Here is a 14,270-nt window from a genome sequence, read left to right on the forward strand (position 1 = left end):
TTCTGTTTAATCCAGCTAAAAGTTCTGGAAACATCTACAGACCCAGATAGGTTTCTCCAGATTTCGGCGCCTGCATCCTGATTCTCTCCGGTTCTCCGTGAAGTTCTCATGCGGAACCTATTTCCCAGTATGGGGTTTCCAGGCGGACTCGTAGCGCTGCACTTACCGGAAGTCGATTCCCAGTCATATATAAAGGCAGTGGGACCCACTTCCTTTTCCTCTTTCAGACCGAGCGAGCGCTGTGGCCGCCATGGTGAGTCCCGACCCGCCGTGTCAATCCTTTGCCATCCGCTTCCAATCCGCCCTAATCCGACTCCATTCGCCGGAGTTCGCTCCATTTGAGGCAGCCCGCTTCCAATTTACTACCGGCCGGGGGAATCCGCCATACTGGTGGAGAAGGGGGTGGTGGGATGTTGAGGCCGCGGGCCCAGCGGGTGGTGGCAGAGCGATGGTCGGTAACTATTGTAAGGCTCTGGGGACGGGAAAGCGGTTTTGACCGTAGCAGTCTCCAGTATGGCGAGAGACCGGAGGGAGGCTAGTGTTGCCCGGAGGAGTGAGAGGCACTTGGTTTGGGCGGGGGGGGGGGAGAGGAGAGATGGGACTGAGGGTTGTTGTTGGGGCACCGCTCATTTCTAGTAAAGTAAATGCCAACCATGTTGGGGGTAGCGGCTAGAATCAGTGATTAGGGGCAGGAGGTGGGAAGTCTGTTCACTTGATCATGCACTGAGATACAGTGGGAAAAAAGCTTGGCATGCCGTTAATAGTTTTAGTATCACAGGCATATGTCGTGAATTTGTTAACTTTGCCACAATGCCATGCAATACTTTATAAGCAGCTGTACTAAAAATAAATATATAAATAGTTAAATTAGGTAGTGTTCGATGCCCATTCAGAAAACCGATGCCAGTGGGGAAGAAGCTATTTCTGAATTGTTGAGCATGTGCCTTTATGCTTCAGTACCGCCTTCCTCATGGTAGCAATGAGACCAGGGTCATATGATGGTTGCCAGCTTTTTGAGGCATGGTGAGTGGTCTTGATGGTGTCGTCTACTGCTTTGAATTGGTGGACTGGGCTATATTCAGGGATTCATCTTTGAGCCTGAATGAGTCACTGACTTCAGTTAGAACCTGGATGACAGTGTGTCTACGAGAACTTGTGCGTACCTGAATTGAAAACTGAGGATAAACCAGGAGGCTCGTCATACAAGTGATTTGTTGGTATGGATTGTTCACAGATTTTTTTCAAGCTGGCCTGGTTAAAATCCCCCAAAATGATGGGGAAGGCATCAGGATGCACTGTTTCATGCCTGTTGATAACATCACTCGGTTCGTCTAGATCCTGTTTGACATTGGCCTGAGGTGGGATGTACACCACTACCAAGACGTTTGCTGAAATGTCTTGTAGCAGATGATTGCAAGATGTTCCAGGGTCACCACATTTGTGCACCAGGAGGATCCGATTGTAATGCATTCTGCCTTGGAAAGACTGCTGTCCTGTGTGTTGGGGTGTAAACCGTCAAGCTGAATTGCTTTGTCGGGAACGGACCAGGATTCTGTGAAACAGAAAACACAACTGGTCCTAATGTCCCTCTGGTACAGCACTCTAACTCTGCGATCTTAGATTTCATTTTCTCAGGGACTGTACATTTGCCAGGAAAGTTGTTGGTATTGGAAGTCAAGAGCCTGATGTTTGAGGGACCTAAGTCTTCCGTACCTCCTACCTAATGGCAGAGTCCATGGTAGGGAGGCTGTTTTTGTGATGGACTGGTCTGTGCACAGCTCGGTGATTTCGTGTGTTCTTGGGCAGAGTAATTGCCACATCAGGATGTGATGTTCGAGATGGGTGCACCTCTAAACCTGGGCATGCGGAATTTCTTTCAGTGAGCTGGGCTTTGTGTGGCTCTGAAGACCTTGGGTGGCAACCTGGCTTCCGTGGAGCGGCCTTGTCTGATTGGAGACAGTACCCACACTGGAATGTGTAGCAGCGTGCATCTCGAAGATCCCAGTGCATCAGGCAGCATATGTAGAGGGAAATGTTGACGTATGGAGTCAAACCCTTTTTGAACTGCAGCCCGTCCCATTCCCTTCTCTATCTTGCAATTTTGCACCTCCTTTGAGACTGTTTACAAGCGGCCATTTAATGGGATGTGGGAGTAAAGCGGAGCACCTGGATCAAGCTCTAGCGTAGTGGTTAGCACGACACTATTACAGCTGAGGGTGTTCCGGAGTTCAAGGTTCAATTCCAGTGCTGATCGGTAAGGATACAGCATCTTCCCGGGGAATGCATGGTTTCCTCCCGTGGTCCAAAGACGTACTGGGTAGGTTAATTGTCATTGCAAATTGACCCGTGATTAGGTTACGGTCAATCAGGGTTTTGTATTTTCTGGGGTGGCGTGGCTGGAAGATCCTACTCTGCACTGTATGGGTAAAATAAAATAATGTCCACCCAAGGAGATCATGGGAGCTCCACATATCCCACAGGTCAGGACTGAAGCCGGGTCTCTGGGGCCCAAGTAGTGAGTTAACTGAGCTGCTTATTGTTCAATGTATGGGAAAGTGTGATAATAGTTGAGAATTGAAGCACTGATACAGCTTGGTGGGCTGACTGTCCTCCTGGTTTTCCCACTGGTGATGAATTTTTTTTTCTCACCTCCCCTGTGCTGAGTTGTATATGGCCCCGTCTTTATGCAAATTCTGAGATCTGTGGCAAAACTCAAGTTACTGAAGGAACTCAGTGGCCAGGCAGCATCTATAGAGAAAAACATTGACCATCTATCCCTTTGCTGTCTGACCTGTTGACTTGAAGCAGAAGCTTGTTTTCTGTGTTTAGAAAAGTTTATTAATTTTTAAAACTTGGTATAACATATTGAGGGAGTGTATAGTGTCCAAGAATTCAATTTTGCTTTCTTCTGTCTATTCCTCTATTAATAAATCTTCCTTTTGTTTTTCCAGTCCTTGGTTATTCCTGAAAAGTTCCAGCACATTCTTCGAGTGCTCAACACCAACATAGATGGGCGAAGAAAGATAGCGTTCGCTATCACCGCCATCAAGGTGAGAATTCCTGGTTTGAAATCTTAGATTGCCCAGAAATCTGAAAGGGAAAAAGACTCAGGAAGTCCTAAAATGGTCATACGGCCTCCTCTGATTCCTTGTGACTGGAGCTGACATGATCAACAGTGTTGAGTGCCATTAGCACGAGCATCCATTCTGAGTGTGTTTAAAGCCACTGACCTTTGTCTGCACCTGGTAGGTCTCAGTAGGTCAAACAGGCAAAGGGATGGTCAGCATTTCAGGTCAAGGTTCTGTGATGGTCCTTTGTATTTGTCTTTGTGCTTTGAACCTACTATAGTGAGTTTAAATTGTTACAGTCTGCCTTTCAATGTACCATCACCACTGTGAGCGTCAACTCGTTCAGTCTGGTTGCTCGTAGGCTTCTGTGACCAAATCTACCGTCCGAGTAAAATAATTCAGCTAAAGTTTAGTTTCTAGTTAATTTTACAGGTATGAAATTGTTTTGCAGAAACTTCAACAAATCATTGAGTTTATTTCAATCAGCTCAAATGATCTGGTGTGAGTTCTTGGTTGATCTATTCCTATTTTTTTTAATCATCCAGTATTCTCTGGGCTGTTAATTTCAGGAACCAATTAAACCTCTGGAGGCAAAACAGAAGTGTGCGCTGGTAGTGGTCTTGGCATGTGATCTTGTATTCATTGTGCCATGGTTTAAGTGTTGTTCACTCGAGTGGCATAGTATAGAGAATGATTGATAACCTGATGTAAAATAACTTTAGTTGCATCATTTGATTCGTTGTACCTGTAGCCAGAATTTGGATGGTATCATCTTTAGGAAATGAATTTGGTGCCCTAGCTTGGTTGGAGCTTGTCTCATGCTGAAGTTCTCTGCAGAGCAATGAAATAAAGATATTTTGTTTTTATTTAAAATAAAAATAGAAGCAGGGTGAGTCGTTTGGGCTCTTGTTCCTGTTCAACCATTCATGGTCGATCTCCTGTGGTCCTGTACTTGCCCCATATCCCTTGTTCCATTAATGTTCAATTTGTGGATTTCTGTCCTGAACTACAGCAAAACTCTTCTCTGGCACCATGAAGAATTTGGTAGTGGTGAACTATTGACTGTTATTTGTATTGGTCTGACAGACTTCCTACTTTACTCTTTTCTTCCATGGTAATTTTTATAGTGATCTTGCTAAATTTAAAGGGAGCACGGACAACTGGGTGCTTGTGGGTTTAAGGGGGTGTTGAGAACAGAACCAGTCAGTGTTGATCTGTAAATTTTGTTTTTTTTCTGGTCAAGCAAGTTGAAAGTTGCTCTAGCAGTGCATCTGACTCAGCTTTCTGAACGTTAGTTTTCCCACTCCTGATTACACGCCTGTAGAAGAATTTACTCTGATTTGCTGTCAAAAAATTTTGTCACCAAACACTGAGAGGCTTTTCTCAGTTAGGGAACAGAAGTAAGAACACAGTCCTCGGTATGTGGTTAACTCTTTTATTACGCGATCACAGGGAGATGTCTTACGACTGACTGTCAGATTTCAGCTTAGATTGAGAGAGTAAATTTTGGTCAATAGCCAACAGCTAAACACTTCCTGGGTATCAGGTTTACTAACGTTCCTATGTGATACACACAATAGTAGATACATGCCTACAGTTTGTTCCCCTATTTGCTACTTGCTAGATATCTTGGGTTAACATAGTGGTCACCACCCAATCGATCGTGATTGACCGGTCGATCTTTGAGACTTTCCCAGTAGATCCTGGGGAAAAAATGAAAAATTTGCACCGGGCAGAAAATACCAGAAGCAAAACCCTGCAACCCCTGGAAACAACCTCTCCCCAGCTCCCCACCGCGGGAGCACTGCTACATCATCATTATCCTAATCGGTATCAACCTGTCTTTATAATGCTCACTTTACAACACCGTTTAAATTCCAACATTCCCCTTAATGTCAAAGAACTGGGAAACACCAAACAATGGTGTCATTAGCTTGCATACCTCTGAAACTTATACTAGTGTCTCAGTAACAGTTTACCAATACAAAACACCTGAAAAACGTGGCAGATTCAACATTCAGTCCAACGAAGGAAACCGTCCATTCAAATATTCAGTCTGTCAGGAGGTTTGCGAGGGTGCTGTGCTACAACAGATGAAAATTGTTAAATCTAAGTACAGGTGCTGTCCTACTGACAGACACCTCACAGACTGTCTCAAACTGGCTGCCTGTAGTTATGAGCCAAATTTCAGGGAACTAGCAGAAAGTATTCAGCCCTAGTCATCACACTGAGTGCAACAGTCAATTTTTATTCATTTATTTTTCGTGTTGAAATAAAATTAGATAATGAAACATAGAATTAAAGGTGTTGTAATGTGAGCGTTATAAAGATAAGTAATACCAATTAAGGAAATGGTAACATAGCAACACTCCCGCTACGGAAAGCTGCCTGTAAAGAGAGACTGCTTCCGGGACTGCGGGGTTCCACTTCTGGTCCCTTCTGCCTGGTGCGCATGCTTGTGTCTAAACAATTTAGCAGGTCGATCTTGCCTTTCACTAAGGCCGAGGTAGGGGATCTTGGGCTTAAAAAGGTTGGTGACCACTAGGTTAACAATACCTCGTCACTGGCATGGTCTATGTCTAGCTGTCAATAGCTTGCACAAGCAAAGTAGCATCTGCCTCTTATCCTGTCACCCTCATGACCCAGATCTTGAGCAATATCTAGCTAGTCAAGCTTTTGTAATTTTCTTCCATAACACTCAACCCACTCATGGCTGGTATCTGCATTTAAAGCTGACTTGGCAAAGCATCAGTTTCTGAAGCGGCTTATTGGAACTGTACTTTGTGGCAGAGCCTTCGCTGACATCGTGGTGAGTTATGCCGTACTCGGTAAAGATCCCTTACCTGGAGACTGAGCCTTGCTCCAGGCTGCCCCCCCCCAATCGGGGGAATGTTTTTGTTTTAAGTGTAAAAGGCCGTTTGTTTACCCTCTTGGACCCTGACGCTGGAATCAATGGGGTGAAGCTTTACTGCACATCCTCTATACCTGGTGTGGTTTCCCCGGGGTCTGTATAACTTCGGTAGTGATGGTCAGCGTTATCTGCTGTACCCATACCCGCAGTGATCCGTGTACCAGCACACCCAGGTCCCTCTGCATCAGCGCGCCTCAACTTCGCCATTTTGAAAATTAACTTACTTTCCTGTTATTTCCACCCGTGGGTGATTTCACCAACCTCTACCTTGAATTCCTCTTTCCTACTGGAGTCTGTACCCCCAGGATCAATAAAGTATGACTATGACACTGCCCTCTCATCTCAAGCTGCCGTACAGCTTTGTGACGATTGTACATGGTATGCTACGCTTCATCTCTAGCAAATCTTTTGTATGAATTGAGAATAACAGGGATGCCGCTGTCCTCTAGAACGCCATTGGTCAACCATTCAGTCTAAACTGACTGTTCCTTCTCTTCATTATTGCCCCTCTCAAACTCTTGACTTCTGTCTTTAAACTCCTGCCCCCACTCCAAATACTTGTCTCTTCAAAAACGGTCAGTGCCATTTTCATTAGAACCCCTAATTTCATTCTGCAAAGATAATTCCCTTCCTTGTCCTGTAAAGTAGTCAGACAGACCTTTGCCTTCCCAGTGTTGCTGCTGTTCTGTGGCTGGGTGGCTGTGCACTCACAGCATTGCATTCTTACCCATCTGTTTGCAACCCACAAGCCTCCAGCAACTTTCTTCTCCCATTCCCTGCCCTTTAGAAACTACTGGAAATGTCAATTGTTTCCACGTGTATGTTATTTTAAGGAACTAGAGTAAGCCATTCAGCAACTTGAGCCCCACTATTCAATATGATAGCACTTGATTTATGCCAGCCTTGCTAGTTCCCCATAACCCTCAATTCCTTCATCTAAAGTTTATCTGCCGACTTCTGTACTACATCCAATGATCCAGCTCCTACCACCCTCCCAGGCAGCAATTTCCCGTGCTCTGCTCATTTCAAGGGAGATCTGGCCATTGGGATTTCTGAATAGTGCACTGTCACAGTTTACTGTATTTGACTCTTGACATAAAATTGTAGATCTGAAGCATCCATTAGCTCATTCGGGCTGTGGTCTGTCCTGTGCTGATAAGTCCATTACTCTCTTTTGGCTCTCAGTTTAGCCAGGCACACTCTGATTTTAATTGTTCTCTTATCGTCTGACCACAAAACAAACTGCAGGAGAAAGTCAGTGGGTCGAGCAGCTTCTGTGACAGGAGGGAGAATTACTGCCATTTCAGTTCCATACCTTCCCTGAATCTCGGCAGTACTTTAATTTGCTCCAGCGGCCTGATGTAATGCCTTCAGGGTATTGATTCTGCTGCTATCTATTGTGAGCCTCTAACTGTCTGCATTAGGCCTGACCCAAATCTTTGTCAGTCCCTTTCCCTCCACAGATACTGCCTGGCCTGCTGAGTTCTTGCAGCGATTTGATTTTTGCTCCAGATTCTAAAATCTGCAGTCACTAGTTTTCTGAATTTAAGCACTCTGCCACTTGTGGCCGTGCCATCATCCACTCTGTTCGATAGTTTCCCCTCTTGAAACTGGTTAACTCATCCCATTTATTGGCACTTTGCTGGAGTTTTGTGTATTTGACAGTGTTTTCATTTTTGGTGGTAGTTATTTTTGTTAATCTGTGAAATGGGGTAAAATTATATTGGTGCTTCGAGGAGAAGGCAGGAGAATGGGGATGAGAGGGATAATAAATCGGCCATGGTGGTGCAGCAAATGGCCTAATTGTGCTGTTGCCTTATTGTCTAAAAATACAGCTCTGCCAGGTCAGGACTGAACATTGTGTTGGCCGCGTGTTTTCAATTCTGCCTCATCCCATTTTCCCCTAGCCTTCTCTGAGATGTCTGTTGTACAGTCCAGGTGCAGGGTCTCGGCCTAATATGTCGGCCATCTCACTGCCCCCACAGATGCTGACTGACCTGCTGGTGTTTTGAAGGTACATGTGGGGGTGATATGTCAAGTTGATGCAGTTTAGGTTAAGGATGTTCTAAAGAGCGTGTTTGTAAAGATCTAGATCCAATTAGTCCCATACCTTCCCTGAATCTTGGCCATATTTACTTTCATTTGCTCCAACGGCTTGATGTAATGTCTTCAGGATATTGATTCTGCTGCTATCTATTGTGAGCCTCTCTAATTGTCTGCAATAATGTGTTGTCAGGGTGTTGGGAGACGCTATGCTCATGTGGTGCTGAGGAAAGCAGATATTGACTTGAGCAAGAGAGCCGGAGAGCTTTCCGAAGAAGAGGTGAGTCACTGGCATCTGGGGACCTGGCAAACAGCTTTGATTGTACTGATTAGTAGTTATTGGATAGAATGCAGTATAAACTTTATAATGTGGGATCAAGGACTATAAATAAGAATATCAGGAAGAACTGGATTTGCTGTTGCTCTATTTCCCTGCCTCACGCCGACCTGCTATGTTAACTCCAGTTTACAGAGGCGACCCTGTGTACGTCAGTACCCGTGGATCCATTGAGGTGTTATGAGTAACAGAGAATGTGGTAGAGGAACTCAACCACTCGAGCAGCATTGGAGGAAAAGCATTGTCGATGTTTCGGGTCGAACTGTCTGTTTTCAGCTTTTTGACCAAAAGTGTAAACAGTTCCTTACCTCCAGCTATGCTGCTCAATCCACTGTGTTTCTGATTTCAGCATCTTTGTCTGAACTGTCTTGAGCGCCGTTTAGTCAGCGCCCTAAACATCTACTGCCTAATTTTCTGAGAGTGTTTATTTTGAAACGCCTGCCCTTCTGTTTCTGCAGAAGTCTCAGTTCCTTGGGTCCCACACAGTGGGATTCCTTCCATAGTTCTCCCCACATGATATAACACCTTAAAGACTTCCTCTTACATTGTACATCCGCTTGACTGTTCTGATAGTGCGTGACAATGCATGGTGTCGCATCTTCATGCTTACTCAGTGCAGTGCACTATTGGCCTCCTCACCAGAACCCAACTCACATTTATTATCACTGATGTATGCTATTTTTGTGGCAGCAGAGCAGTGCAAGACATAAAAGATTACTATAAAGCCACAATTTTAAAAAAAGTGGAAGAGTGAGGTTGTGTATCAGTTTACAGATCATTCAAAAATCTGACTGTAGAGAGGAAGGAGCTGTTCCTAAGACATTGAGTATGTGTCTTCAGGCTCCTGTACCCTCTCCATGATGGTAGTGATAAGAGGTCATGCCTAGGATGTCAAGGATCCAGTGCTGATGGGCACTGCCTTTTTGAAGATACCCTTGATGGCAGGGTGGCTTGTCTTTGAAGCTGGCTCATGTTGTGCCATGTATGCATGTGTGTGTCTTCACTGGCCAACCAGTCTTTTAACATTCAGGTGCAAATAATGTCCTGACTGGCAGCCATGGTAACTTCAATAACTGCTCTAGCTGAGCCTTCTGGTGGCCCTTGACAAAATAGCGATGTACTTAAGTTAGAAAGTAAAGGTGAGTGCCTGCTGATTTGTCCTGTCTGCCTGCAGGTTGAACGCATTATAACCATCATGCAGAATCCACGACAGTACAAGATCCCTGACTGGTTCCTGAACAGACAGAAGGATGTCAAAGACGGCAAATACAGCCAGGTACGAGAGTGTTCAATTCGCTGCATTGCTCGATAACATGTTACAGAGTGTAGACCGGTATTTCTTCCAAGGTTATACTGTGTGATAGAACATAGAGCAGTAGAGCACAGTACAGGCCCTTTAGCCCACAGTGTAATGCTGACCATTTACTCTACTCTAATTTAACCCCTCTCGTGTAGCCCTGCATTTTGCTTGTGCAAGTTCATTCAAGATCAAGATCATGGTGGTTGTAGAAAAGTAGCTGTTCCTGAATCTGGTTATGTGAGACTTCCAGTTTCTGTAACCCCTGACTGACAGTAGCAGTGGGAAGAGGGCATGACCCAGGTAGTACAGATTCCTGATGTTAGATCCTTCCTCCTTCCTTCTTCGTGTGAATACTTGCAATGGCACTGTCTGGTTGACAAAATATCCCATGTCATTGGAGCACTCCAGTGTCATTATACAGTATTTGTGTTGAGAAACTTCCACAGATGGGTGCAAAATTCAAATTCAAACTCCCTGATGGAAACAGGACTGTGTTCTGTCTTCACCCAGTGTGCTGTTGGGGAGTGGTATTCAGGGCATCATTCAGTCACTGTTTTATTGTGGAAGGAAATGAATAGTCGTACAATTTGTAATATCCTTACACTGTCCCTTTAAGTTTATTTTTGAGATTCTCAGAAGTTGAGAGCATAGGTGCATTCAGGTGATTGGATTGACGTGGGTATGATAGCCGAAGTCCTTGTTCCTGATTCTGGCTAAATACTCAATTGTGTGTGAAAGGAGCAAAGAGTAAACTACTGGAGGAGCTCGGACAACATTTGTGGAGGTGTTCTGATTAGTGACCAGTGTTTTGGGTCAGACCCTTACAATTTTCCCCCACAGATGCTGCCAGACATCAAGTTCTTACAGCAGTTTTATTAATTGTGTTTGCTGTCTGTCAGCCTGTGGGAAAAGGTCCCCTTCCTAACTAATCTGAGTGGCTTCTCATCAGTTCTGTCCATTTGCCCATATTAGTAGGTTTTGGAAGGAACTAAGATTTCATTTTTCTCTATACCATTTTTGGGAAGACTCAATAGAGGTTTATAAGATTGAGAGGCATTAGTAAGAGTTTTTTTATCCCCAAGGTTGAAATATCTAATACTACAGTGTACGCATATAAGGTGAGGGGACATGTTCAAAGGTGTACAGGTTTTTGTAAGGTGATAGGTACCTGAAATGTGCTTCCAGAGAAGGAGGCAGGATACACTAGAGGCACTTAAGAGGCTTTTGGCCACAGAAAATAGAGTGGAAAGGGTTAGTTGGGTAAAATTGTAGTTTCAACAAAATTCGGCACAACATCATTGGCCAGAGGTCTGTTCCTGTGCTGTACTGTTCCGTGTTTCTGACTTGCGAGGACAGAAACTGGGTCCCGTCCTGGCCTAAAGCACCCGTGGTTCCAGCATCACCAGCAGAGAAGTGGTCGTTTATCTGGCACGTGTGTGTGTGTGTGTGTGTGTGTGTGTCCAGCAGGGTCTGGTGATGCAGATAGGTGGGTGTCTGCATGAAAGGCAAACACTAGTGGATCCACAAAGGACTTCCTTCTGTGCAGCGTCAGATCCTGTCTACAGCAAAGAAAGTGGTTTTCCTGTGTGATCTGTGAATTCCTTACCCTGATCTCGCACGCCCTTGGGGGTGCCTCGACCAATCTGTACATGCTATTACTTACATTTGTATGCATTAACTTTTGGTTCTGTAATCTTTCAGGTCTTGGCCAACGGTCTGGACAACAAACTGCGTGAGGATCTGGAGCGGTTGAAGAAGATCCGTGCACACAGGGGTCTGCGGCACTTCTGGGGGTGAGTTCTGTTGCTCGGTACCATCCTCAGGAGTTGGCTGTCTGCTTCAGTGACACTGGCTGGCATTGAAAATGTGGGAAAGGGGTTATTCTCAGTAACTCCGAGCTCTTGGATAACTGGGTAGTTCTATCCTTGGCCAGGTAACCTGCTGCAGGATGTCCAGCATTGACTGATGGATGCATAAATGTGAATATGTGCCTGGCCATTGCCTGCGGACTTTGTGTGGGTGTGTTGATCACGCATTCTTTTCCTTGCCTTGCATGGGCAAAGCTCTTGATCAGAGATCCTTGATTGTGTGCTGACCTTGTTTCTCCAGTATTAGAAAAGCAAATTGGTGTCTGAGACAGAGAGAGACAATATCTGAACGTAAAACAGTACATCAATGAAACAGGCCCTTCAGCGCACAATGTAGTGCTGATGCAGTTAACAATCAAATGCTCAACCACACTAATCCTGTTTTGTCAACCCAGTTCTCCATATGCTATTTCCTGCACATTCGTTCTGCCTATCTAAGCTTTTTGAATTTACTTACTGGTCTTTACTCTGCTGGCGTTTAGGGCAGACAGCAATGAAAGTCTAGATGACTGGTGACGTACAGAGCTTCCTTCGTTATGTCAGGCAACACACACAAAATGCTGGTGGAATGCAGCAGGCCAGATAGCATCCATAGGAAGAAGCACAGTCAACATTTCGAGCGGAAACCCTTTGCAGTTAGTCCTGACGAAGGGTCTGGGTCCGAAACGTCGACTGTGCCTCTTCCTATGGATGCTGTCTGGCCTGCTGCGTTCCACCGGCATTTTGTGTGTGTTGCTTGAATTTCCAGCATCTGCAGATTTCCTGGTGTTTGCTTCGTTATGTCAGTAACTTCCTCTTGGTTTTCACTACTGTCGGTTATACGAGTCCCGGGAGGAGACTCGGGAATGCCGTCACACTCGGATGTAGAAGGATTCTTCATTACTGTTTCCGTAACAATTTTGTTTTGCCAGTCAGGGTTGTCAGCCCTGAGCTGAACCCCTGAACCTGGAGGACCAGTAGGCCACCCTTAATCTGGCCTCTACTGTTTGACCTGTGTCTCCCCTTAGTCTCTGCTGCTTTAGAGAAAGCCAGCCAAGTTTGTCCATCCTCCTCTAATCCAGGCAGCATCCTGGTAAACCACCTACACCTCCAAAGCATTGACGTTCTTGGGCCAACCAGAACTGAAAGCAATACTCCAGATGTGTCCAAACTAGAGTCCTATAACTTCCCAACTTTTCAGCTTAGTTCCCTGACTAACAAGACACATGCTTTGCCAGCTGTTGAGTCTTCCACGGTTGCATGTGTAGGGCATTTGGTCTTTTGAATCTATTTGGCCTGTGCACAATAGCATCTCATGGGGAGCAATCCCATTAACTCTATTCCTCTTCTTCCCTGCGTATTACAACTTGTGTCTTCACACTTTCCATCGAGTCCCTTATCTCCTTTTAACTATTCCACTGTAATTTACAGTCAGAGGGTATTAGGGGTCATTTACCCTGCCTTTGGTGTGTGGGAGGAAACTTCCACAATCACCTCTGCATGAATCAGACTTCATACAACACCTCTGGTTGGGATCGATCCTGTGTTCATGGAACTGTGAGGGATAGGCATTAACTGCTGTGCCAGATCTAGTGCAGGTTCTAGTTAGCAGGTGTGATAGTGTTAATATGTCTTGTATTTATGTTGGGGATTTTATACTGGTCAAAGCCCTGCTGGGTGCTGTTAGTGAGCCTGTTTCTGCCTTAACGTCCCTCTGACATGACTCCTTTTTCCTCTACAGTCTCCGTGTGCGTGGCCAGCACACCAAGACCACGGGCCGGAGAGGACGCACAGTCGGTGTGTCCAAGAAGAAGTAAATATTACAAATGATCTCAAATTCGTTAATAAATTTCTCATTGAACTGTTCCTGTGTTTCATTTATATATTACACTACAAAAGTGGCTGGGTTCTTCTCCATGTCTCCTTCGGCTGTGTGATAGGGATCTTTGTATAAACTGTTGAGTGATTGTATTGCTTCCTTGTTGGTTTGTGATTTGTTTTGTTACCCTAGGGATGTTACTTTCCTTTCTAGGGATTATATATCTGGGGTTAAATTCACTGCATCCTTCTGATTACTTCGGTGGGGAGAATGGAGGCTTGTGTGTAGCCGAGTGTCAGATGTAGCCTTTGATTGCTCCCTGGAACATTTTGAGCACAGGCCCCTCCCCACATTATAAAAGGCCAGCTTGGGGTCAGCCTGTTCATAGAATCAAGTATTTGGGAGAGGGGTGGGATGGATGGGAGAGGCTTCACCAGCTGTTGCAGGGCTTCAGACATCTCCTGCCAGTTGTGAATGTATTTTCCCGTGCCTTCTCTCTGTACAAAGACAGACCAGTTGAGGGCTGCTTGGGGCCCAGCAGAACTGTAAACACTGGGCATGCTCGCTCCCGAAGTCTTGAGTCCAGCTGATAGCTGCTTCAACTACTGTTTCTGTGATCATATTCCACATACTGTTCATTGGATATACTAGCAGTTTGTTACAAATAGTTCTCTACCATTTGTTACAAATAGTTCTCATGAATAGAACCCTGTAGTAAACTGGGGGCAGCCAACTAGTGGCAGTGAACAAAAGCAAAGGTATCCCCTGAAAGTATATTTTTAGCTTATCAACCTGGTGTGTGATATTTTGAACAGGCTCTCCCACTTGTCTGCTAATCCGTCCTTGAGGCAGTGCTCAGGTGTGGTCCCTTCAAAGATCGCACGGAAAATCACACTGATGAAGAACTTTTGTTCTTGCATGCTTTCTGATACAGAATGATTGAGA

The 14,270-nt window shown here is 45.1% G+C and overlaps 1 protein-coding gene across 1 annotated transcript; it reads left to right on the plus strand.

Annotated features, from left to right (window-relative positions):
- Nucleotides 1-173: 173 nt before the first annotated feature.
- On the plus strand, nucleotides 174-13,372 carry rps18 (ribosomal protein S18). Its single transcript, XM_072258997.1, has 6 exons — nucleotides 174-253; nucleotides 2,952-3,050; nucleotides 8,216-8,302; nucleotides 9,534-9,635; nucleotides 11,361-11,452; nucleotides 13,248-13,372. Exons 1-6 carry the CDS (start codon nucleotides 251-253, stop codon nucleotides 13,321-13,323), a joined length of 459 nt encoding a protein of 152 aa, XP_072115098.1. The 5' UTR covers nucleotides 174-250; the 3' UTR covers nucleotides 13,324-13,372.
- Nucleotides 13,373-14,270: the final 898 nt, after the last annotated feature.

This window comes from Mobula birostris, chromosome 5, assembly GCF_030028105.1.
Source record: "Mobula birostris isolate sMobBir1 chromosome 5, sMobBir1.hap1, whole genome shotgun sequence".
Taxonomy (NCBI): domain Eukaryota; kingdom Metazoa; phylum Chordata; class Chondrichthyes; order Myliobatiformes; family Myliobatidae; genus Mobula; species Mobula birostris.

Coding starts and splice junctions, on each gene's coding strand:
- rps18 (XM_072258997.1), top strand. Junction 8,303..9,533: donor GAGAGCTTTCCGAAGAAGAG/GTGAGTCACTGG, acceptor GTCTGCCTGCAG/GTTGAACGCATTATAACCAT. Junction 11,453..13,247: donor GGTCTGCGGCACTTCTGGGG/GTGAGTTCTGTT, acceptor TTTCCTCTACAG/TCTCCGTGTGCGTGGCCAGC.